Source organism: Symphalangus syndactylus, chromosome 13 (assembly GCF_028878055.3).
Source record: "Symphalangus syndactylus isolate Jambi chromosome 13, NHGRI_mSymSyn1-v2.1_pri, whole genome shotgun sequence".
Classification (NCBI taxonomy): domain Eukaryota; kingdom Metazoa; phylum Chordata; class Mammalia; order Primates; family Hylobatidae; genus Symphalangus; species Symphalangus syndactylus.
The window spans coordinates 64,763,572-64,786,979 of NC_072435.2; the positions used below are offsets into that span (position 1 = coordinate 64,763,572).

The 23,408-nt window shown below is 37.8% G+C and overlaps 1 protein-coding gene across 2 annotated transcripts in view; it reads left to right on the forward strand.

Moving 5' to 3' along the window:
* Positions 1-21,977, forward strand: part of YEATS4 (YEATS domain containing 4) — a 29,985-nt gene extending 8,008 nt beyond the window's left edge. For both annotated transcript variants that reach the window (XM_055237000.2, XM_055236999.2), the window contains 3 exons: positions 3,064-3,156; positions 3,246-3,333; positions 21,324-21,977. In XM_055237000.2, coding sequence (XP_055092975.1) covers positions 3,064-3,156; positions 3,246-3,333; positions 21,324-21,493 — 351 coding nt within the window. In that variant the 3' untranslated portion in view covers positions 21,494-21,977. The remainder of the gene's footprint in view (positions 1-3,063; positions 3,157-3,245; positions 3,334-21,323) is intronic.
* Positions 21,978-23,408: the final 1,431 nt, after the last annotated feature.

The following is a 23,408-nucleotide window of genomic DNA, read 5'->3' on the forward strand; positions in this document are numbered from 1 at the left end:
GGTGCTGGGATTACAGGCATGAGCCACCATAACTGGCCAAGAAATTATTAAATATTATATCTGCTATTTGCAAGATATTGTTTAAGTGATTGAGAAGGATACAAAAATGAGACACTGACCTTAATGAGAATTGTTTATTAGGGAAAAGAGAGCATAGAATTTAGCAGATGTTGAGAGGGAGAGAGAAGAAGCCCGTATATTACTAGAGTAGAAGCTCTTTTTAACTTTGTAAGATTGCTGGGTTTTCATTTTTATTTTGAGAATATGCTGCCTTACCTCCCTGTCTCCTCATCTGTTACCCCTTATCCCCAATTGGAAAATAAATCTGTGAAAGAAATCATTATATCCTGTAACCTCATTATGAGACAGCTCTTGAAGTCACTCTTAGAAAGGTATAACCTATTGTACTGCTATAGTGATTAATCTATTGAATAGATTCCCATATAGATTTACATAGGCCTGAATTTTATTCTCTAAAAAGTATTATAGGGTTTTTTAGTATTATTAAACTATTGTACTTTTTCAATAGTTGGCTCTTACAGAAAATGTCCAGTGAAGGTTTATTTAAAATATCTAAGAAAGACAACCTGGTTGGAAGGTAACTTGTGATTTACTTCTGCTACCCAGTAACCTATTATACAGATCAAGCCACTATGAAAAGAATGGTTGTTTCTAAAAGCAAAATGTCAAATTGCGTTTTCGTTCCTAGAAATAGGGATTTCTATGCAAGTATAGGCAGTTTCATTGTTCTAAGAATTTTCAAACACCACTCAAAATTACAGACATCTGTCTTGAAATGTTTTTATTGCCTATATCTGCATGAATGCCTCTGGAAGTCTGAATAATAAATTTAGGGAAGGACAGTTTTACGATGTAATTGTAAGAATTTTTTAATTATAAAAGTCAGATGTGCACATGGTTTTAAGAGAAGATTTTTGAAATAAGTGTAAGTCTTCTGTATTAGTTTTATGGTACCATAAACTGGGTGGATTAAAACAACAGAAATTTATTCCCACAGATCTGGAGGCTAGAAGTCTGAAATCAAGGTGTTGGCCATGTTTTTTCCAAAGCCTTTAGGAGAGCATCTTTCCTTGCCTCTTCCAGCCCCAGATGTTCCTTGGCTTTTGGCAACATATCTCTAATATCTTCCTCCATTGTCACATGGCCTTATCTTTCTCCCTGATCTCTGTGTCTTCTTCTCTTAGAAGGACACCAGTCATATTGGATTGTGGTCCACCCTAATGACTTCATTGTAATTACACCTGCAAAGACCCTGTTTCCAAATAATGTCACATCCACAGGTACTGAGAATTAGGGCTTCATATCTTTTGCCTGCATTTATAGTCCCAGTTACTTGGGAGGCTGAGGCAGGAGTATCATTTGAGATCAGAAATTCAAGACCAGCCTGGGCAACATAGTAAGACCCCATCTCAAACAAAATATACCTTTTGTAGGGAGGTCACAATTCAGCCCATAACATCTTTATCCCATCTTTGACCTCTTTTCCAAGAAAACTGCTTTTTAACAGTTACGTGCTTTCAATTCCTCTAGAAATTACTCACTTCCATGCATCTCATATTTAAATCCCTAATATTGGATTTCTCAGCTTCAGATAGTATCTTTCAGTGCCTAATGATTGATTATAGATGATCCTTTTTCTTCCTTTTTCCAAGTTTCTTTTTTTCATTTTGCTGAAGGAATTTTTTCAGAAAGGATGCCTGAGAAATAAACTTTCAGAGATATTGCCCCTCTGAAATGTCTTTATTTTTTCTTCATACTTCATTGTTGGGGAGAAAAATTCTAGGCACTAAAGGTAGATATGCTTTCTTGTCTGTGAGTGGAGAGAGAAGTAAAGGTCAAGAGGCCCAGCTACCCCATAGCATTCTTGACTTTGATACTTGTCAATTCTGAGCTTGGAGCACTGTAGGGCTCCTGGGAGCTCTGGCTCACACCCCTGAGGCAGTTTTCTTAAGTTTTTAGGTTGTGGTTTTTCTCTGTTATTGTTTATTATCCTTCTTGGTAGACTCATCTGTTTTCTGTCTGTTCCAGAAATTTGTTAAATTATTTGCTTTAAATAATTTGATATGTAATTCATGCTCTCTTATTTTGCTGTTATTTTAGTAGAATTCTGTGCATTTCACTCCTCCCCTTTCTACATTCTTAGTGCATCATCTTGAGCCTGGAAGATGTCCTTTAAGTAGGATATTTCCACTTGCTGAGCCATGTCCAGGGAAATCTGACATTCTGTTAATTGAGTTAGATTGTCTTTAGGGGGAGTTGATGGTGCTTGTTTAAATTCAGTTGCAAGGAATTTTATATTTTCTGAATTTTTCAATGTACCCTTCCTTGCTCCCTATTTGGTGACTTTTTTGAAGAGTAGCATTCTCTTACAATTATGCTAGCTAACTTTTTGGAAAATTATTTGATGTCTGGTTTTCAGAACTTCAACATGAACTCTGATGTTTTCCCAACTAGATTTTATTTTGCTAAAATAATCACACATTGTGCTGCAAAACTTTTCCCTTGATGTCTTACTATACCTGTTTTTAAGTGTTTGAAGACATGTTGCTCTTCCCAAAGTGAATTATTACTAACTTTTTATTTATTTATTATGTCATTTATGTAATAATCTTATAGATCCCCAAAGAAATTATCTTGCCCTCACTGAACTTTTTCATTCCCCACAGTAAATTTGTAAACTCTAATCTTCAAAGCAGTCACAATTAATCCACTTGTGTAAGTAAAAGAATTCATGTTTTAGTGATTTTTCAGTTTAATTTCTATAGCTTTATCTTGTGTTATTTTTAGTTTCCTCTCTAGAGATTCTTGAACAGATTCTTAATTACCTTCTAAAGAATATTCATGTTAGGTAGATAGGAATGAATCTAATAGGAAAATAAAGGTACAGAAAATTTGGGTGATTTGCTGCAATAAGTTGCAGTTGAAACAAGATCATGAATTTGACATGTATATACTTCAGTCTCCATTTCAGTTAAAAAAATGCCAGTGTCTTGTGATGATAAAAACCATTGCACAGATTTGACATCTGTTTTTATTTCACAGGTAACCCTGTATCATTTGCTAAAGCTGTTTCAATCAGACACCAATGCAATGCTGGGGAAAAAGACAGTGGTTTCAGAGTTCTATGATGAAATGGTAAGAAGATTTTATAATGATAGTTTTAAAAGCATTTGAAGTTGGAGAACTTTGAAGTTATTGGGTTTTTGTTCATTCTATCCCATTAGATATTTCAAGACCCAACAGCAATGATGCAACAATTATTGACAACATCTCGTCAGCTAACATTAGGAGCCTATAAGCATGAAACAGAATGTAAGTGCCATGCATTCATAATTCTGAAAAATAATGTATTCTGTAATAGTGAAAGGGTTGTATGATTAGTGTCTTTTACACTTTAAAAAAAATGATATAGGTAAGTTTTTTAGGTGTTAAAAAACACAGTTTGTATTACAGTAGAACATGTAAAAAGGATGTTTTAAATTGTTCTCAAGTAGGCCTGCTTTCAAGAAGGGTGAAAGCCTCTCACATTCTCTCAAGTACTGTTTGTCTGTTTTATTCCCTAATTACATTTAAGTACAGTTTTTTATTAGTCTTGCTTAGCCTATCATTTTCTGTTTACTAGTCTTTGCTAACAAAATCTATGTGAAGAACCTTGCAAACCATAATTATACTTTTATGTACTGTGAACTAGTTTATCTTGTATTTTTGCTGATGTCATTTTACATAGTTTCAGCTTAATGCTCAAGTGTTGACTACCTGCATGCCACATTGACAATCGGTCATGTTGTATTTTCTTTCTAAGTTGACATGGTCTCAGAATCCTGTACGCATTAATCTGTGCATCTATTCTCAGTCATTTGCAATTGGCATTTAATATGAAATCTATTTGCCATCCCTGTGTTAACATTGATGTTACTGTTCAGTCATCTTTGATTATTCATTCATTACAATATATAGTGAATACCAGTTAATGCCAACCATTGTTCTAGGTGCTAGCTGCTGAGGTTAGAGCAGTGCCTGAATCAGACAAAAAGCCCTATCTTCATGGGCCCTACATTCTAGTGGGAGGAAAACAGGTATTAAATAAACAGAACAAGGAAGTATAAGGTAGTGATTAAGTGCTATAGAGACAAACAAAGTGGCGCAGGGAGCATCTTTGGTGGGAGGAGATGGTTGGAGTTTTAGATACTGATATCAAAATATCAGTCAGGAAATGCTTTCTGAGCATTTGGAGACCTAACGGGGTAAAGGAGTGATCTAAGGGAAGGATATTATATGTAGAGGGAGCAGTGAGGACAGAGGCCCTCAGGTAAGTGCATGGCTGAAAAACAGCAAGAAGTCCCATGTGGCTAGAGTAGAGTGAACAAGAGGACGAGGAGTGGGACATGAGATCAGAGAAGTTAATAGGGGACTAGGTCATATAGGGACTTGTGGGTAACTATGAGGACTTCAGATTATTAAACTGAGATGTGAAGTCATTTGTGAGTTTTGAGCAAAGGAATGACATCAGATTTAACTTCTTTAAAATGTTTAATTTTGTGGGTATGTAGTAGGTATATATATTTACTGGGTTCATGGGATATTTTGATACAGGCATACGATGTCTAAAAATTACATCCAGGAAATGAGATATCCATCACCTAAAGCATTTACCCTTTTTGTTACAAATAATCCAAATATACTCTTTTAGTTATTTTTAAATGTACAATTACATTATTACTGAGTATAGTCACCCTGTTGTGCTATCAAATACTTAATTTATTCATTCTATTTTTTGTACCAATAACCATCCTTCACCCACCTACCCACTACGCTTCCTACCCTCTGGTAACCGTCATTCTACTCTGTTTTCTCTATCTCATGAGTTCAGTTTTTTTTTTTTTTTTGAGACAGAGCCTTGCTCTATTGGCCTGGCTGGAGGGCAGTGGCATGATCTCAGCTCACTGCAACCTCTGTCTCCCAAGCTCAAGTGATTCTCCTCCCTCAGCCTCCTGAATAGCTGGGATTACAGGTGTGTACCACCACACCTGGCTAATTTTTTTTATATTTTTAGTAGAGATAGGATTTCACCATGTTGGCCAAGCTGGTCTCGAACTCCTGACCTCAGGTAATCCACCCATCTTGGCCTCCCAAAGTGCTAGGATTACAGGCATGAGCCACTATGCCCAGCCTAGTTGTTTTAATTTTTAGCTCTCACAAATAAGTGAGAATATATGATGTTTATCTTTCTGTGCCTGGCTTACTTCACTTAACATAATGACCTTCAGTTCCATCCATGTTGTTGAGACAGGATTTCATTCCTTTTTTATGGCTGAATAGTACTCTGTTGTGTATATGTACCATGTTTTCTTTATCCATTCATCTGTCGATGGACACTTGGGTTGCTTTCAAATCTTGGCTATTGTGAATAGTACTGCAATAACATAAACATGGAAGTGCAGATATCTTTTTGATATACTGACTTATTTTCTTTTGGATATATACCTAGCAGTGGGATTGCTGGATCATATAGCTCTATTTTTAGTTTTTTGAGGAATCTCCAAACTGTTGGCCATAGTGGTTTTACTAATTTACATTCCCACCAATAGTATATAAGGGTTCCCTTTTCTCTGCATCCTTGCCTGCATTTGTTATTGCCTGTCTTTTCGATAAAAGCCATTTTAACAGGCATGAGATGACATCTCACTGTAGTTTTAATTTGCATTTTTCTGATGATCAGTGATGTTGAGCACCTTTTCATATACCTGTTTGCCATTTGTATGTCATCTTTTGATAAATGTCTATTCAGATCTTTTGCCCATTTTAAAATCAGATTCTTAAGGGGTTGTTTGAGCTCCTTATATATTCTGATTATTAATTCTTTGACAGATGGGTAGTTTGCAGATATTTTCTCCCATTCTGTGTGTTGTCTCTTCACTTTGTTAATTGTTTCCTTTGTGGCACAGAAGTTTTTTAACTTGATGTGATCCCGTTAATCCATTTTTGCCTTGGTTGCCTGTGTTTATAGGGTATTACACAAGAAATCTTGCCCAGTCCAATGTCCTAGAGAGTTTCCCCAATGTGTTCTTTTAGTAGTTTAATAGTTTGAGATCCTAGATTTAAGTCTTTAATCCATTTTAATTTGATTTTTGATTTTTGTATATGGTGAGAGATAGGAGTCTAGTTTCATTCTTCTGCATATAGATATCCAGATTTCCTGGCACTATTTATTGAAGAGACCGTTTTTTCCTCAAGTATATGTTCTTGGCACCTTTGTCAAAAATGAGTTCCCGGCCGGGCGCGGTGGCTCATGCCTGTAATCCCAGCACTTTGGGAGGCCGAGGCGGGCGGATCACGAGGTCAGGAGATCGAGACCATCCTGGCTAACACGGTGAAACCCTGTCTCTACTAAAAGTACAAAAAAATTAGCCGGGCGAGGTGGCGGGCGTAGTCCCAGCTACTGTGGAGGCTGAGGCAGGAGAATGGCATGAACCCCAGGGGATGGAGCTTGCAGTGAGCCGAGATCGCGCCACTGTACTCCAGCCTGTGCGACAGCGAGACTCCGTCTCAAAAAAAAAAAAAAAAAAAAAAAAAATGAGTTCCCTGTAAGTGTGTGGATTTGTTTCTGGGTTCTCTAGTCTGTTCCATTGGTTTATGTGTCTCTTTTTCTGCAAGTACCATGCTGTTGTGGTTATTATAGCTCTATAGTATAATTTGAAGTCAGGTGATTCCTCCAGTTTTGTTCTTTTTGCTGAGGATAACTTTGGCTATTCTGGATCTTTTGTGGTTCCACATAAATTTTAGGTTTTAGTTTTTTTTTTTTCTATTTCTGTGAAGAATGTCATTTGTATTTTGATAGGGATTGCAGTGAATCTGTAGATTGCTTTGGGAAGTATGGGCATTTTAACAATATTGATGTTCCAGTTCATGAACATGGAATATCTTTCCTTTTCTGTGTGTTCTCTTCCATTTCTTTCATTACTGTTTTATATTTCTCATTGTACATATCTTTCACTTCTTTGGTTAATTCCTAGTTATTTAATTTGTAGCTGTGGTAAATGAGATTACTTTCTTGATTTCTTTTTCAGATTGTTCACTGTTGGCATATAAAGATGCTACTGATTTTTTTGTATGTTGATTTTGTATCCTGCAGCTTTACTGAATTTGTTTATCAACTCTTAATAGCTTTTTCGGTGGAGCCTTTAGGTTTTTCCAAATATAATATCATCTGCAGGCTGGGCGTGGTGGCTCACGCCTGTAATCCCAGCATTTTGGGAGGCCAAGGCAGACGGATCACCTGAGGTCAGGAGTTCAATACCAGCCTGGCCAACACGGCGAAACCCTGTCTCTACTAAAACTACAAAAATTAGCCGAGCGTGGTGGCATGTGCCTGTAATCCCAGCTACTTGGGTGGCAGAGGCAGAAGAATTGCTTGAACCTGGGAGGCGGAGGTTGCAATGAGCCAAGATTGTGCCACTGTGCTCCAGCCTAGGCAACAGAGTGAGACTCTGTTTCAAAATAAATAAATAAATAAATAATGATAATATCATCTACAAACAAGGCTAATTTGACTTTTGCTGAATTTTATCAGATCTTTTTTCAACATCAATTGAAATGATCATATGGTTTTTGTCCATCATTCTGTCGATATGATGTATCACATTGATTTGCTTATATTGAACGATACTTACATCCCTGGGATAAATCCCACTTGGTCATGATGAATGATCTTTTTAAGGTGTTGTTGAATTCTTTTTGCTAGTGTTTTGTTATGGATTTTTGCATCAGTGTTCATCAGGGATATTGGCCTGTGGTTTTCTTTTTTTGATGTGCCTTTGGTTTTGGTGTCTGGGTAATACTGGCCTCATAGAATGAGTTTGGAAGTATTATTTTCTCAATTTTTTGGAATAGTTTGAGCAGGTTTGGTATTAGTTTTTCTTCAAATGTTTGGTAAAATTCAACAGTGAAGCCATTGGGTCCTGGGCTTTTCTTTGCTGGGAGACTTTTTACTACAGCTTCAATCTTGTTGCTTGTTACTGGTCTGTTCAGCTTTTGGATTTCTTCATGATTCAATCTTGGTAGGTTGTATGTGTCTAGGAATTTATCCATTTCTTCTAGATTTTCCAATTTATTGGCATATAATTGCTCATAGTGGCCACTAAAGATCCTTTGAATTTCTGCACTATCAGTTTTAATGTCTCCTTTTTCATCCTTTGTTTTGAGGTTTCTCTTTTTTCTTAATCTGGCTAAAGATTTGTCAGTTTTATTTATCTTTTCAGAAAACCAACTTCTTGTTTCATTGATCTCGTATTTTTTTCTTCATTTCAATTTTATTTATTTTTACTCTGATCTTTTTTCTTCTACTAACTTTGGGTTTGGTTTACTCTTGCTTTTCTCGTTTTTTACAATACATCATTAGATATTTTATTTGAAGTTTTTTCTCTATTTTGATACAGACATTTAAAGCTACACATTTCCCTCTGAGTACTGCTTTTGCTGTGTTGTGTTTCCATTATCTGTTTCAATAAATTTTTCAGCTTCCTTCCTTCCTTCCTTCCTTCCTTCCTTCCTTCCTTCCTTCCTTCCTTCCCTCCTTCCTTCCCTCCTTCCCTCCTTTCTTTCTTTCTAACTTTTTTGGAGCTGGGGATCTCGCTATGTTTACCAGGCTGGTCTTGAACTCTTGCCCTCAAGTGATCCTCCCATCTCAGCCTCCCAAATTGCTGGGATTACAGGCGTGAGCCTCTGCACCTGATCCAATTTTTCAATTCTTAATCTCTTCATTGACCCACTGGTCATTCAGAAGCATATTGTTTAAATTCCATGTGTTTGTATAGTTTCCAGAATTCCTCTTGTTATTGATTTCTAATTTTATTCCATTGTAGTCAGAGAAGATACTTCACATTACTTGTTTTTTTAAAAAAAAGTTTTATGACTTGTTTTGTGGCCTAACATATGGTCTTTATCCTTGAGAATGATCCATGAGGTCAGGAGAAGAATGTGTATTCTGTAGCCATTTGATGAAATGTTCCATAAATACCTATTAGGTCCATTTGGCCTATTTTGCAGATTAAGTCCAATGGTATTTTTTGTTGATTTTCTGTCTGGATGATCTGTTCAGTGCTGAAAGTTGGATGTTGAAGATGCCAGGTATTGTTGTATTGGGGTCTGTCTCTCTTAAACTCTAATAATATTTGCTTTATGTATCTGACTGCTCCACTGTTGGGTGCATATATGTTTACAATTGTTATATCCTCTTGCTGAATTGACTGCTTTATCATTATGTAATGATCCTGTCTCTTTTTATAGTTTTTGTTTTGCAATCTGTTTTGTCTGATGTCAGTACTGCTATTCCTGCTCTTTTTTGATTTTGCATGCAATATCTTTTTTTTTTAATTTGCATGCAATATCTTTTTCCATCCCTTTATTTTCAGTCTACATGTGTCTTTATAGGTGAAGTGTGTTTCTTGGAGGCAGTACATCATTGGTTCTTGTTTTTTCATCCATTCAGCCACTCTATGTCTTTTGATTGGAGACTTTAGTCCAGTTACATTCATTGATATTGATATTTACATTCATTAGTATTGATAAGTAAGGACTTGCACCATTTTATTTTTCTGATTGTTTGATGGTCTTCTCTTTCTTCTTTCCTTCCTTCCTGTTTTCCTTTTAGTGAAGGTGATTTTCTCTGGTGGTATATTTTAATTTCTTTTTATCTTTTGTGTTTCTCTTTTATGTTTCTAGGTTTGAGCTTACCATGAAGCTTGCAAATAATATCCTATAACCCGTTGTTGTTTTAAACTGATGACCGCTTAACACTGATTGCATACACAAGCAAGCAAAAAGAAAGCAATAAACACTATATTTTAACTTTATCTCCCCACTTTTAATTTTTTGTTGTTTCTATTTATATCTTATTGCTATCTATGTCTTGAAAAATTGTAGTTATTATTTTTGATCAGTTCATCTTTTCATATTTCTACCTAAGACTTGTGTAGTTTACAAACTGCAATTACAGTGTAATAATATTCTTTGTTTTTCTGTTTACTTGCCAGTGAGTTTTGTATCTTCAGATGATTTCACATTACTTATTAACATGCTTTTCTTTCAGATTGAAGAACTCTTCAGCATTTCTTGTAGGGCAGCTCTGGTGTTGATGAAATCTCTCAGCTTTTATTTGGGAAAGTATTTCTCCATGTTCGAAGGCTATTTTCACCGATGTACTATTCTAGGACAAAAGGCTTTTTTTCCCTTCAGCACTTTAAATGTCATGCCACTTTCTACTGGCCTATAAAGTTTCCACTGAAAAGTCCACTACCAGATGTATTAGAGCTCCATTGTATGTTACTTGTTTTTGTGTTTATTTTCTCTTGTTTTTAGGATGCTTTCTTTATCCTTGAGATTTATGAGTTTGATTATAAACTGCCTTGAGGTAGTCTTCTTTGTGTTAGATATCCTTGGTGTTCTATAACCTTGTACTTGAATATTGATATTTTTCCCTGAGTTTTGGAAGTTCTCTATTATTATCCCTTTGAATAAACTTTCTACTCCTATCTCTATCTCCTCTTTAATTAAGGTCAGTAACTCTTAGATTCTACCCCCACCCTGCCTTTTTATTTTGAGACAGGTCCTGACTTTGTCGCCCAGGCTGGAGTGCAGTGGCATGATCTTGGCTCGCTGCAACCTCCACCTCCCGGGTTCAAGCAATCCTCTCACCTCAGCCTCCTGAGTAGCTGGGACCCACAGGCACATGCCACCACTATGCCCAGCTAATTTTTTTTTTTTTTTTGGTGGAGTTGGGGTTTTGCCATGTTGCCCAGGCTAGTCTCAAACTCTTGGGCTCAAGCAGTCCTCCCTCCTTGGCCTCCCAAAGTGCTGGGATCATAGGTGTGAGCTGCTGCACCTGGCCTGGATTTCTCCTTTTCTAGGTTATTTTCTAGAACTTGTAGATGTGCTTCATTTTGTCTTGTCTCCTTTCACTATGAATTTGCAAATAGCCTGTCTTCAAGCCCACTAATTCTTTGTTCTGCTTGATCAGTTCTGCTATTAAGTGACTGATGCATTCTTCTGTATGTTGGTGGTGTTTTCAACTCCAGAATTTCTGCTGGATTCTTTTGATTTCCATTTATTTATTAAATTTATGTGATAGGATTCTAAATTCTTTATCTGTGTTATCTTGAATTTCTTTTGAGTTTCCTCAAAACAGCTATTTTGAGTTATCTTTCTGAAAGGTCACATATCTCCGTCTGTTAGAGATTGGTCACTGATGCCTTATTTAGCTCGCTTGGTGAGGTCATGTTTTCCTGGATGGTCTTGATACTTGTTGATACTCATCAATGTCTGAGCATTGCAGAGTTAGGTTTTTGTTGTAGTCTTTGTAATCTAGGCTTGTTTGTACCTGTCCTTGGGCAGGCTTTTCAGGTATTTGAAGGAACTTAGGTGTTGTGATCTAAATTTTTGGTCACTGCAGCCATATCTGCATTAGGGGATACCCCAAGGCCCAGTAATGCTGTGGTTCTTGCAGATTTGTAGGGTGCCACTTTGGTGGTCTTGGATAAGATCCAGAAGAATCCTCTGGATTAGCAGACAGAGACTCTTGTTCTCATCCCTTACTTTCTCCCAAACAAACAGAGTTTCTGTTTCTGTGCTGAACTGCCTGCACCTGAGGAGGGATGACACAAGCACCCCTTTGGCCACCACCACTGGGACTGCCTTAGGTCAGGCTTGAAGCCAGCACAGCACTGGGTCTTGCCCAAGGCCCACTGTAACCGCTGCCTGGCTGCCACTTATGTTTGCGTGAGGCCCTAAGGCTCTATAATCAGCAGGTGATGAAGTCAGCCAGTATCGGGGGAAATTCAGCCAGATATCGGGCAAAATTCACCCCCAATATTTCACGTAGGTTCTTTTCTATTTTCCCTAAGTGTCAGCCAGTCTGAGAAATAAAGGGACAGAGTACTAAAGAGAGAAATTTTAAAGCTGGGTGTCCAGGGGAGACATCACATGTCAGCAGGTTCCGTGATGCCCCACAAGCTGCAAAACCAGCAAGTTTTTATTAGTGATTTTCAAAAGGGGAGGGAGTGTATGAATAGGGTGTGGGTCACAGAGATCACATACTTCACAAGGTAATAAGATATCACAAGGCAAATGGAGGCAGGGTGAGATCACAGGACCGGGGCAAAATTAAAATTGCTAATGAAATTTTGGGCACACATTGTCATTGATAACATCTTATCAGGAGACAGGGTTTGAGAGCAGGCAACTGGTCTGACCAAAATTTATTAGGCAGGAATTTCCTCGTCCTAATAAGCCTGGGAGTGCTATGGGGGACTGGGGCTTATTTCGTCCCTACAGCTGCGACCGTAAAAGACAGCCACCCCTGAAGCGGCCATTTCAGAGGCCTACCCTCAGGGACGCATTCTTTCTCAGGGATGTTCCTTGCTGAGAAAAAGAACTCAGCGATATTTCTGCCATTTGCTTTTGAAAGAAGAGAAATATGGCTCTGTTCTGCCCAGCTCACCGGCAGTCAGAGTTTAAGGTTATCTTTCTTGTTCCTTGAACGTTGCTGTTACCATGTTCTTTTTTCAAGGTGCCCAGATTTCATATTGTTCAAACACACATGCTCTACAAACAATTTGTGCAGTTAATGCAATCATCACAGGGTCCTGAGGCGACGTACATCTTCCTCAGCTTACGAAGATGACGGGACTAAGAGATTGAAGTAAAGACAGGCATAGGAAATCACAAGGGTATTGATTGGGGAAGTGATAAGTGTCCATGAAATCTTCACAATTTATGTTCAGAGATTGTAGTAAAGACAGGCGTAAGAAATTATAAAAGTATTCATTTGGGGAACTAATAAATGTCCATGAAATCTTCACAATTTATGTTCTTCTGCCATGGCTTCAGCCAGTCCCTCCGTTCGGGGTTCCTGACTTCCCGCAACATCTCTCCCTTTCTTTTTATATAAATGTGCCATGGTGATGAAGGCTTGTTCGTTCTCTTGATTTTGACGCAGGATTCTTTGACTGGTCCGGCACACTGAAAACAAACCGATTAAACAGAGAAACATAATTCCAAAATTTACTACAGTGGAGCCCCCAATAGACTTAATCCAAGTCGTGGGGTTTAATCTATAAAGATTTTCTGCCACCTGATCTAACGCCTCAGCTGCAGGCACAATGGATAAGTGAGCTTGAGAGGCTTCAAAAATTTGTTTCTTTAATTTAGTTATGTCCAATGATAAATTATCTTCCCTACCCAGAAGGTGTCCTTTGACCATTTCCCATGAATGATCAGTCTCATTATAGGAATATGGGCTGATACGGAAATCCAAAGTATTCCAGTTGCACTGCATTTGCATGCGATGTTCGAGACTCACCACCCAATCTCCAAGCCAAATAACAGACTGTCTTAAATCATTAATTTGATTAGCTTGTGTCCATCCCTTAAGGGCACTGAGTTTCCCTGGGCCGCGGGTAGGTCCAGAGATTCTGTCCAGGAGCCAGGGCCTGGAGTTGGAAACCTTAGGAATAGTCCTGGTGCTCTGTTTTACTGTGGCCGAGCTGGCACCCAAGCTACAAGACAGCGTCCTTCCCATTCTTCCCTCCCCTTTTTCCAGGCAGATGATTCTTTCCCTGTGTCCACCACTACCACAGGCCCACAAGGAGTTCTGTCAGGGTACCACCAATATTTACTTAAGGCCCAAGGGCTCTTCAGTCAGCTTGTGTTGAATACTGCCAGGCCTGGGACTTTCCCTTCAGGGCAATGGGCTCCTCTCTGGCCTAGGTAGGTCCAGAGATGCCATCCAAGGGCCAAGGTGTGGAATTGGGGAGTTGGTACCAAAGCTTAAGACAAAGTCCCCTTTACTCTTTCCTGTGTGTGGAGGCTGTCCCAGTAATTCAGATTTGGTAGAATGGTGGCTTGGACCAGAGTAATAGCAATGGGAGAAGACATTAGATTTTGGACCTGTTTCGAAAATAGGTACAGTAGGATTTGCTGATGCTTTGAATAATGAGGTATTGGAGAAAGAAAAGCAAAGGATGACTTACATGGTTTGGGGCCTGAGGAACTCCAAAAAAGTCATTGCTTTTTACACAGGTGGGAAGTCTCGGAGGAACAGGATTTTTGCAATTCAGAGTACAGCCTTGGCTGGCCAGGTGTGATGGCTCATGCCTATAATCACAGCACTTTTGGGGGGCCAGCATGGGAGGATTGCCTGAGCCCAGGACTTCAAGACTAGCCTGAGCAATGTAGCGAGACCCCATCTGTACAAAAAAATTTTTTTAATTTTCTGGGTGTGGTGGCACATTCCTGTAGTACCAGCTACTTGGGAGGCTGAGGTGGGGGGATTACTTGAGCCCAGGAGGGCAAGGCTTTAATGAGCTGTTATCATGCGACTGCACGCCAGACTGAGCAATACAACAAGATTCTGTCTCAAAAAAAAAAAAAAAGGGCAAATTTGGACATGATGGGTGTGGGATGTCTGTAAGACATGTAAGCTGAGATGTTGAGAAGGATGTTGCACCCTGGCATTCAGAGAGAAGAGAGATCTAGGCTGGAGACATAAATTTGAAAGTTAATACAATTATAAATTATGAGACCAAATGGTATCATCAAAGGAGTAAGTGAAGATAGAAAAGAGGTCCAAAGACTGAGAGACGTGGGCACTCCAAAATTTAAAGATTGAGGAGATAACCAGCAAAGGGAATGAAGAACAAACAGCAAATATGGAGGGAGAAAAACTAGGTGCATGTAATGTCCTCACAGCCAAGTGAAAAAAGTGTATCAGGAACTAGAGAGTGTCTAATACTGCTGATAGGTCAAGTAAGATGAGGGCCCAGTAATTGGATAGAGTAAGATGGAGCTCCTTGATGACTTTAACAGGAGCAGTGTAAGGAGAACAGTAAGGTCAGAAGATCAATTGAAGTGGATAAGAGAACATAAGATAAATTGGAGACAGACACTGTAGACAACTCTGTCTAGAAGCCTGGCTGTAAAGGGGAGCAGTAGTCTTTGAAGCAGTAGCAGAAGCAAAATACGGGGTCAAGAGGGTGTTGTTTTCAGGGGGAAATAAACTAGTATATCTGTAGGCTGAAAGGGAATGATCTAATAAAAGAAGAGGTAGAGGGATGGTAATGAAGTGGGGAGGGAATTGCTGTTTAACAATTAGTGGTTATAGAAGTGTTTTGTTTATATTTTCATAAAACACTTGATTAGGACTTAAAAGATCTGGGTACTAATTATAATTTTGTGACTTAGTCATTGAAAATTTGTATGCTTTAATTTCTTTATCTGCAAAAATGTTATGAACATAAAACAGTTAAGTATATGATCACTTTGAAAAGGTAAAAAGCACTACGGTGCTTCATTAGTGATCACTCTCTTCTTTCTCTCATACCATGAAATGTGCCCATTCATGGCAGAAAGTTCTCTTTTAAAATTCAAGTGCTCACATTTTTCTGTTTTTGACAAAACTATCATCATTTATTTATGTATAACAAGTAGGTATAAATAATGTGTTTTGTGAAAAGGCTATAAATCTGTTTCGATGTGTTAAATCTTATGTATGGAGCTGTATAACCTTGGGAAGTTTTTATCAATAAATTACGTTTTCTGTGTGATCTTTAGTTCATTTTCTTAACAGTACCAAATCAATAAGGAAGAAAAGTCTAATTCTATAAATGGTGTTGGCATAATTGGTAAGCTTTTGGGAAGAAAACTTAATTTTGATCATCACTTCATAGTACTTACCAAAACAAATTCCAGTTTAGTTAAAGATATTTAAATGTTTTTTTTGAAAATCAGTCAGCCTGTTTTTTGAAAAATTAGATTACTGGCTATCCTGGCTAGGAAGGACTTTCTAAATTTAAAGTGTTAGGAAAAATCACATTAAAATAAGGATAGACTTTATTAAATATATTTAATTTCTGCATTTCAAAAAAGGCAAAGAAGAAAAGTTTGCAGAAAATATGGCAAAGAATTAATGTTTTTTAAATGCTAAAATTGATAAATAGAAAAACATGTTAAACCTCAGTAGATAAATGGGCAGAAGATATGGACAGACAGATAGAATAAGAGATCACCAGTAAATAAAATGATAAAATATTTGGCCCTGCTAATAATTTTAAAAATGCAAACCAAATAGCAGTGAATGACTATATTTGTCCTATTAAATTAGCAAAAGCATTTTTTTTTTCCCCTAGAGACAGGGTATCACTCTGTCACTCAGGCTGGGTTACAGTGGCATGATCATAGCTCACTGCAGCCTCAAACTTGTGGGCTCACATAATCCTCCTGCCTTGGCCCCCTGACAGTAGCTAGGACTACAGGTATGTGCCACCATGTCTGGCTAATTTTTTTTTTTTTTTTTTTTTTTTTGTAGAGGTAGGTTTCTCCCACCTCAGACTCCCAAAGTACTGGTATTACAGGCATGAATCACCATGCCAGCCAGGAATTTTAAATAGTTGTACTGATTAAGAATATAGTAAACTTTGCATTCTCATGAATTGTTTTGTGAGTATAAATTTAGCTCTTTAGGAAAGCTATCTGGGAATATTAATCAAAGGTCTAAAAAATGTATGTATAGTTTTAATAATTTGAGGGCATATGATAGTCAATATTTAGTAATAATAAAATGCCAGACTTATTCAGTGCTTACTATTTGTACTCTTCTGAGTCTGTACATGTACAAACTCACTTAATTTTATAACAACTTTATTAGGTAATATTTAGAAAAGGAAACCGAGGTGTAAGGAGGTTAAGAAACTTGCCCAGAGTCACACAGCTAGTTAGTAGTAGAATCAGAACTTGATCCCTGGCAGTCCTCAGAACTTAGGCTCCAAAAATTTAATAGTATTTTTATAGAGAGAATATTTATTATGGAGTATATTGGAAGTTTATTTAAGCACTAATGATCTAGCTTTTTAGTTGCTTCTTCAAGAAATAGTAAAAATGATAGTGAACACTTACTGAGAGCTTACTATGTACCTGACAAGCACTTTCCATTTCTTAACTTATTGAATACTCTAAATAACCCTAGGAGGAAGATACTATGATTAGCACCATTTTGTAGATAAAGACTCTAGAAAGATTTGATAACTTGCCCAAAATTACCCAGGAGAGCCTGCATTTTAAACCCAAAATCTGTCCACTTAACTAATAAGTTGTAAAAAGCCTGATAGTCTGTCTCCTAACCAGTATGTTGAACTGACTTTATAAACGTAGTAATTCTTTGGATTTGTTTTCTCGAAATTGAGACTTCATTGGGAAATTAAAAACAGAAACTTTTCTTTTTTTGTATAAGCATTTAACACATAGGAAGCAGAACACTGGAACAAGCTAAAAGAAGTTTTAAAATGTTTTCCCCCAGGATCTCATTGCTAATTAACTCATGTCTTCTTCCAAACATCTAGTGCCCTTCGCGTCATACAAGTTGTCAAAAATAAAAGTATCATGAATCAAACAACGTCAATCTATGTTATATCTACAGTGAATGCTGTCCTTCTGACAATTGAGTTAATCAGGTCTCCCTGGCTAGTTTTAAAACTACCGCTTACAGCTATACAGGACTCCTTGTTTTTATGCTGCCTCCTGGGCCTGTATGCCCACTTCATTTACCTAACTCCTTTCTCATTGTTTAAAATTCAGTTTAGATGTTACTACTACCAAGAAGCCCTCCTTCATAAAACTCACCCTTTCTACTTGATTTGAATCCAGTCTACTCTTGTCATTCCCTATGATTACCTCATAACATTAGTGCATTTTTTCTTACCTGTTTCCTGCCTCTGTACCCCAGCATCTAACAAAGCACATATCATTCAGTGTGTTTTTTAAATTGATGTGGGGAGAGAGGGTATAGGGGAATACAAATTTCTGCATAGTAAAAAGCACTGGGAACAAAGTCTAAAGACTGACAAGCCATAGAAAAATGTACTCATGTCACAAATGACTAGTTTCTTAACATATAGTATTCCCCCTTTATCTGGAGAGGACACATTCCAAGAACCCCAGTGGATGCCTGAAACTACAGATAGTACCAAGCCCTATATACTGTTTTTTCCTATACATATATACTTATGATAAAGTTTAATTTATAAATTAGGCACAATAAAAGATTAACAACAATAATTAATAAGATAGAACAATTATAACAATGAATTCTAATAAAAGTTATGTAAATGTGTGCTCTTCCCCCCACCCCACCCCCCAGAAAAATCTTATTCTACTTTTTACTCACCTGTTTTCAGACCGCTATTGACAGTGGCTAACTGTAAGCATGGAAAATGAAACCATGGATGGGGGGGACTACTGTATGAAGCTCTATGTAGCTCCTACAAATCAATAAGAAAGGCCAATAACCCAATAGGAAAATGAGCAAAAGGAAAACAGATCATTTGTAGAAAGGGAGAAATGTCTCAAACATTATGAAAAAGATGAGTCGGCCCCAATAGTAATAAGATGAATTCGAATTACATTGAAATACTGTTTTTAACCTTTCAGGTTAGGTAAGACCAAAAAGTTGATGCAGTAGGGAAACAGACACAATGCTAATGGGAGTATAAATTGGTAGATCCTTTTGAGTTGCTTGACGTTCTTCCAGAATTGCAAGTACATACATATTCTGTAACAATTCCATTTCCGGGAATTTATCCTATAAATATACTAAAATGATTGTTCACAGCATACACATTATTGCATTGTTTGTAAAAGAAAAAAATGGAGATACTCTTGAGTGTATATCAATAGGGGGCAGACTAAATGAATTTTGTATATCCATTCAATTAGGTCCTCTGTAGTCATTAAAAAGAATGAGACAGCTCTGTGTTATAGGATGAGCTTCCAGATATAATGTTAAGTGAAACAGCAAGGTGCAAAACAATGTGTATAGAATGATACCACTTGTGTTGGGAAGAAGAAGAAACTGCACTTGGGTATATGCTTTGTATATCAGCAGACTATTTCTGGGAAGATTCAGAGAACACAACAGTGATTATCTCTGGGAAGAAGCACTGATTGGTTGTGGCAGGCTGGGAAACAAGTGTAGTAGAAGGGCATATTTTTTCACTGTCTACTCTTTAATCTTTTAATTTGTAATCTTGTGTGTACTACCTATGTATAAAAATAATTTTTAAAAGAATGAAAATTACAAAGTAAAATATGAATTGTTTTGGCAATCACAAAAAGCAAGTCACCAGCAATGAGCAAAATAAGGAAAGAACTCATTAATATTTTTTTTTTGTTTTTTTTGTTTTTTTTGAGGCAGAGTCTCGCTCTGTCACCCAGGCTGGATGGAGTGCAGTGGCACAATCTTGGCTCACTGCAAGCTCCGCCTCCTTCATTCACGCCATTCTCCCACCTCAGCCTCCCGAGTAGCTGGGACTACAGGCGCTCGCCACCATGCCCAGCTAATTTTTTGTATTTTTAGTAGAGACAGGGTTTCACCATGTATTGCATGTTTTTTATGTGCTAGATGCTTTACATATAATTACTTCATGTAATCCTCATAAAACCTCTGAGAAATACCTAGTTTTAACTGTATTGTACAGACAAAGAGATTGATGGAGCCTTAGAAATGTCAGCATTCGGCTAATAAGGAAGCAAGGGTTTATTTGAACTCTGATCTTTTCTGATTCCATAGTTGGGTTTTTTCCCACCAAACCATCTGGCTTCCAATTAGTGACCATCTTTTATTAGTGAAAGTAAGTAGAAGTGTACTTTAATAGTGAGCAGCAGTTACCAAAAATGTCCACAAGATGGAAATGTTAGACACAAGCAGATATTTTTCTTTGTAAAACATCATGCTACATATCCAAGTGGCATATTTAAATAGATGTGTCCTGTTGTGCAGTAACGTTTCTTTAGTACTTTGTTATGGATAGATAGTTTCAGATACCACTTAATATTTCTCTTTTCTCATAACAATAGTTGATAGGGCTTTTTCTGTACCAGGCAGTATTCTGGGTACTTTACATAAATTAATTCATTAAGTCTTCTCAACAGGCTAGGTGTGGTGGCTCACACCTGTAATCCCAGCTGCTTGGGAGGCTGAGGTGGGATGATCACTTGAACTCGGAGTCAGAGTTTGCAGTGAGCCAAGATCACACCACTGCACTCCAGCCTGGGTGACAGAGTAAGATCCTGTCTCAAAAGTTTCCCAACAAATAATATTATGAAGTATTTGCCATTATCATTTCTGTTTCATAAGTGAGGAACATAGGTGAAATAGCTTACAGTGTCACAGCTAGTAAGTGGCAGAGCTGGGATTCAAATTTTAGCAGTTATTGCTACCTATTTGAAAAAAAAAGATATTGGCTTGTTTTGATAGTGTGATTTTGTTTATAAGTTTCACCTGGGCCGGGCGCGGTGGCTCACGCCTGTAATCCCCGCACTTTGGGAGGCTAAGGAGGGCGGATTGCCTGAGCTCAGGAGTTCACAGTCAGCCTGGGCAACATGGTGAAACCCCGTCTCTACTAAAATACAAAAAATTATCCGGGCATGACAGCATGCACCTGTAGTCCCAGCTACTCAGGAGGTTGAGGCAGGAGAATTGCTTGAACCTGGGAGGCAGAGGTTGCAGTGAGCTGAGATCGTGCCACTGCTTTCCAGCCTGGGCGACAAGAGCGAGACTCCATCTCAAAAAAAAAAAAAAAGTTTCACCTGTATATAAATTTAAGAATACTTGTAGTTAACGCTTCTTCTCCCCCCGACCCCTTAAGACAGAGTCTCACTCTGTCACCCAGGCTGGAGTGCACTAGCATCATCTCAGCTCACTGCAACCTCTGCCTCCCAAGTTCAAGTGATTCTCATGCCTCAGCCACTAGAGTAGCTGGGATTACAGGTGTGCACCACCACACCCTGCTAATTTTGTATTTTTGGTAGAGAAGAGGTTTTGCTATGTTGGCCAGGTTGGTCTCGAACTCCTGGCCTCAAGTGATCCACCTGCCTTAGCCTCCCAAAGTGCTGGGATTATGGACATAAGCCACTGCGCCCAGTCACCACTCATTAGCTGATGTATCTTGGGTTTGTGTGCCCCCTTATTTCAATCTTAATATGTGTATGGAAAAGAGGACATTATGTCTTAAAATTTTAACTGTGAGTTGGTGACCAGAATTTCATTTTTAGTTGTAGGAAACATCTTAGATCCTCTCTTGGGAATTCAGACATTCTTCCACTCCCCCAACCTGTACCCATGTTTAATGTTGTAATTCTTGAGTTATCCACATTTCATCATGGAAACATTGTTGTCAGGAAATGCCATATTTATTACCCTGTCATATATCTTAAACATGTGAGAAAAATACTTTAGTAAAAGTCTTTGTTTTCTTTAGTTGCAGAGCTTGAAGTAAAAACCAGAGAAAAATTAGAAGCTGCTAAGAAAAAAACAAGCTTTGAGATTGCAGAGCTTAAGGAGAGATTAAAAGCAAGTCGTGAAACTATAAATTGTTTAAAAAATGAAATCAGAAAACTTGAAGAAGATGACCAAGCAAAAGACATATAAACAGTTCTCATGAGAACTTGGTAGTAAGCTAAACTGAAAATAAGGTGGGCTTCACTGGAGAAATGGACTTACTGCAAATGCTATGATGTTTCTTAGAGGAACTTCATATATAGCTGTTGACCATGAATTTCTTAGCAATAGGAATTTGTACTATTTAAGCAATCTTTAATGGAAAATATGCGTGTAAGAATGGATGCTATATAGGTATTTTACCAACCCATTTTAAGAAAATTCTATGATATTAAGCACAGTTTTTAAAAATGTTTATTGTAGTATATGTATAGCTTATTACCCTTTTGACAGGCATCAAAATTTCATTATAAAGTATTACTTGTACAAATTTTGTACTTCTTTAGTGGCTAGAATTAGTGAAGAAACTTAATGTGTATATTTAATTTCTTCAAGTTCTTACCTGCCCCCATCCTATCTTTTTTGTATATGATGTGTCCAGTAAGTATTCAATAAATGTAGTTTACAGATCCTATTTCTCCTTCCTGATGTGTTTCTTCCTCTTTGAAGACTTTCTGGAACTCCCTCAATACAATTAAAGTATCTTTATAGTATTGTGACGTCACATCTCTTATTGGCACTCATTGTCGCATATAGAAGCTCTTTGATGGCAAAGATTATATTTTAAGTTTTGTTCTGCCTATATCACAGTGTCATTATTCTTCACATACAAATATATTAATTCTTAGGGGCCAGGCATGGTGGCTTACGCCTGTAATACCAGCACTTTGGGAGTCCGAGGCAGGTGGATCACCTGAGGTCAGGAGTTTGAGACTGGCCTGGCCAACATGGTAAAACCCCATCTCTACTAAAAACACAAAAATTAGCCGGGCATGGTGGCACATGCCTGTAATCCCAGCTACTTGGGAGGCTGAGGCAGGAGAATTGCTTGAACCCAGGAGGCAGAGGTTGCAATGAGCTGAGATCACGCCACTGCACTCCAGCCTGGGCAGCAGAATGAGACTTCATCTCAAAAAAAATAAATAAATAAATCTTTTGTAGAGACATATGGGAAGCAGCTGCAGCTGTGCATTAGCTTCATGCACTACTCCTACCTTCTCCTCTTTAGCCTCTTCTGTTCAAATCCACACAGCAAGTCCTCTACTTTTGGATTCATCTACGTTTAACATTCATTAATACCTAATCTTTAAAGGTATGTTGGCTGAACCATCTTGGCAACCTAGGAAAAAAAATACTTTTTTATCTGTCTGCCCTGATGGATTGGTTACTTTTTACTTTGTGGCTTTATTTTTTAAAGTTGTGACTTTTGCAATTATTATGGAGGATGTACAAAGGCCTCTGTGGTCTGAAATTTCGGCCAGAGCCCTCTGGGGCTTGATGGTGGTACTTTTAATTGTGCCAGGCATCATTCATTTTCTCCGCACCTTTTATCCCCATGCCTACCTGCCAGGCTCATCATGATAAGATTCCCCAAGTATAGCATAGGGCCTGGGGATAGATCAGGAAAATGACATGAGGGAAAAGCCCCATTCTACTTGAGGAGTTGGCACAGGCAATCATTATTCTAGTCAGCTCCCCAAGAATGTATTGGTTCATAAAACTAAAGTCCGTGTAGGTAGGTCTGACTTCATGCATGCATACAAGGGTTCAAAATATGTGGTCATGGCTCAATCTTACTCTCTATTCGCTCGTGTTTCTTTGTTGGCTTTAATCTTGGTAGGATTTCACTGTGACATTGCAAAGAACTCCTATAACTCGATAAAAATTTTTTTAATGGGCAAAGGATTTGAACAGAGATTTCTCCAAAGAAGGTATCAAAATGGTCAATAAGCATATGAGGAGATGCTCAGCATCATTCATCATTAGGAAAATGTGAATTATAACCACAATGAGATACCACTTCACATCCACCATTGTGGCTATAATTTTAAACAAAATACCCAAA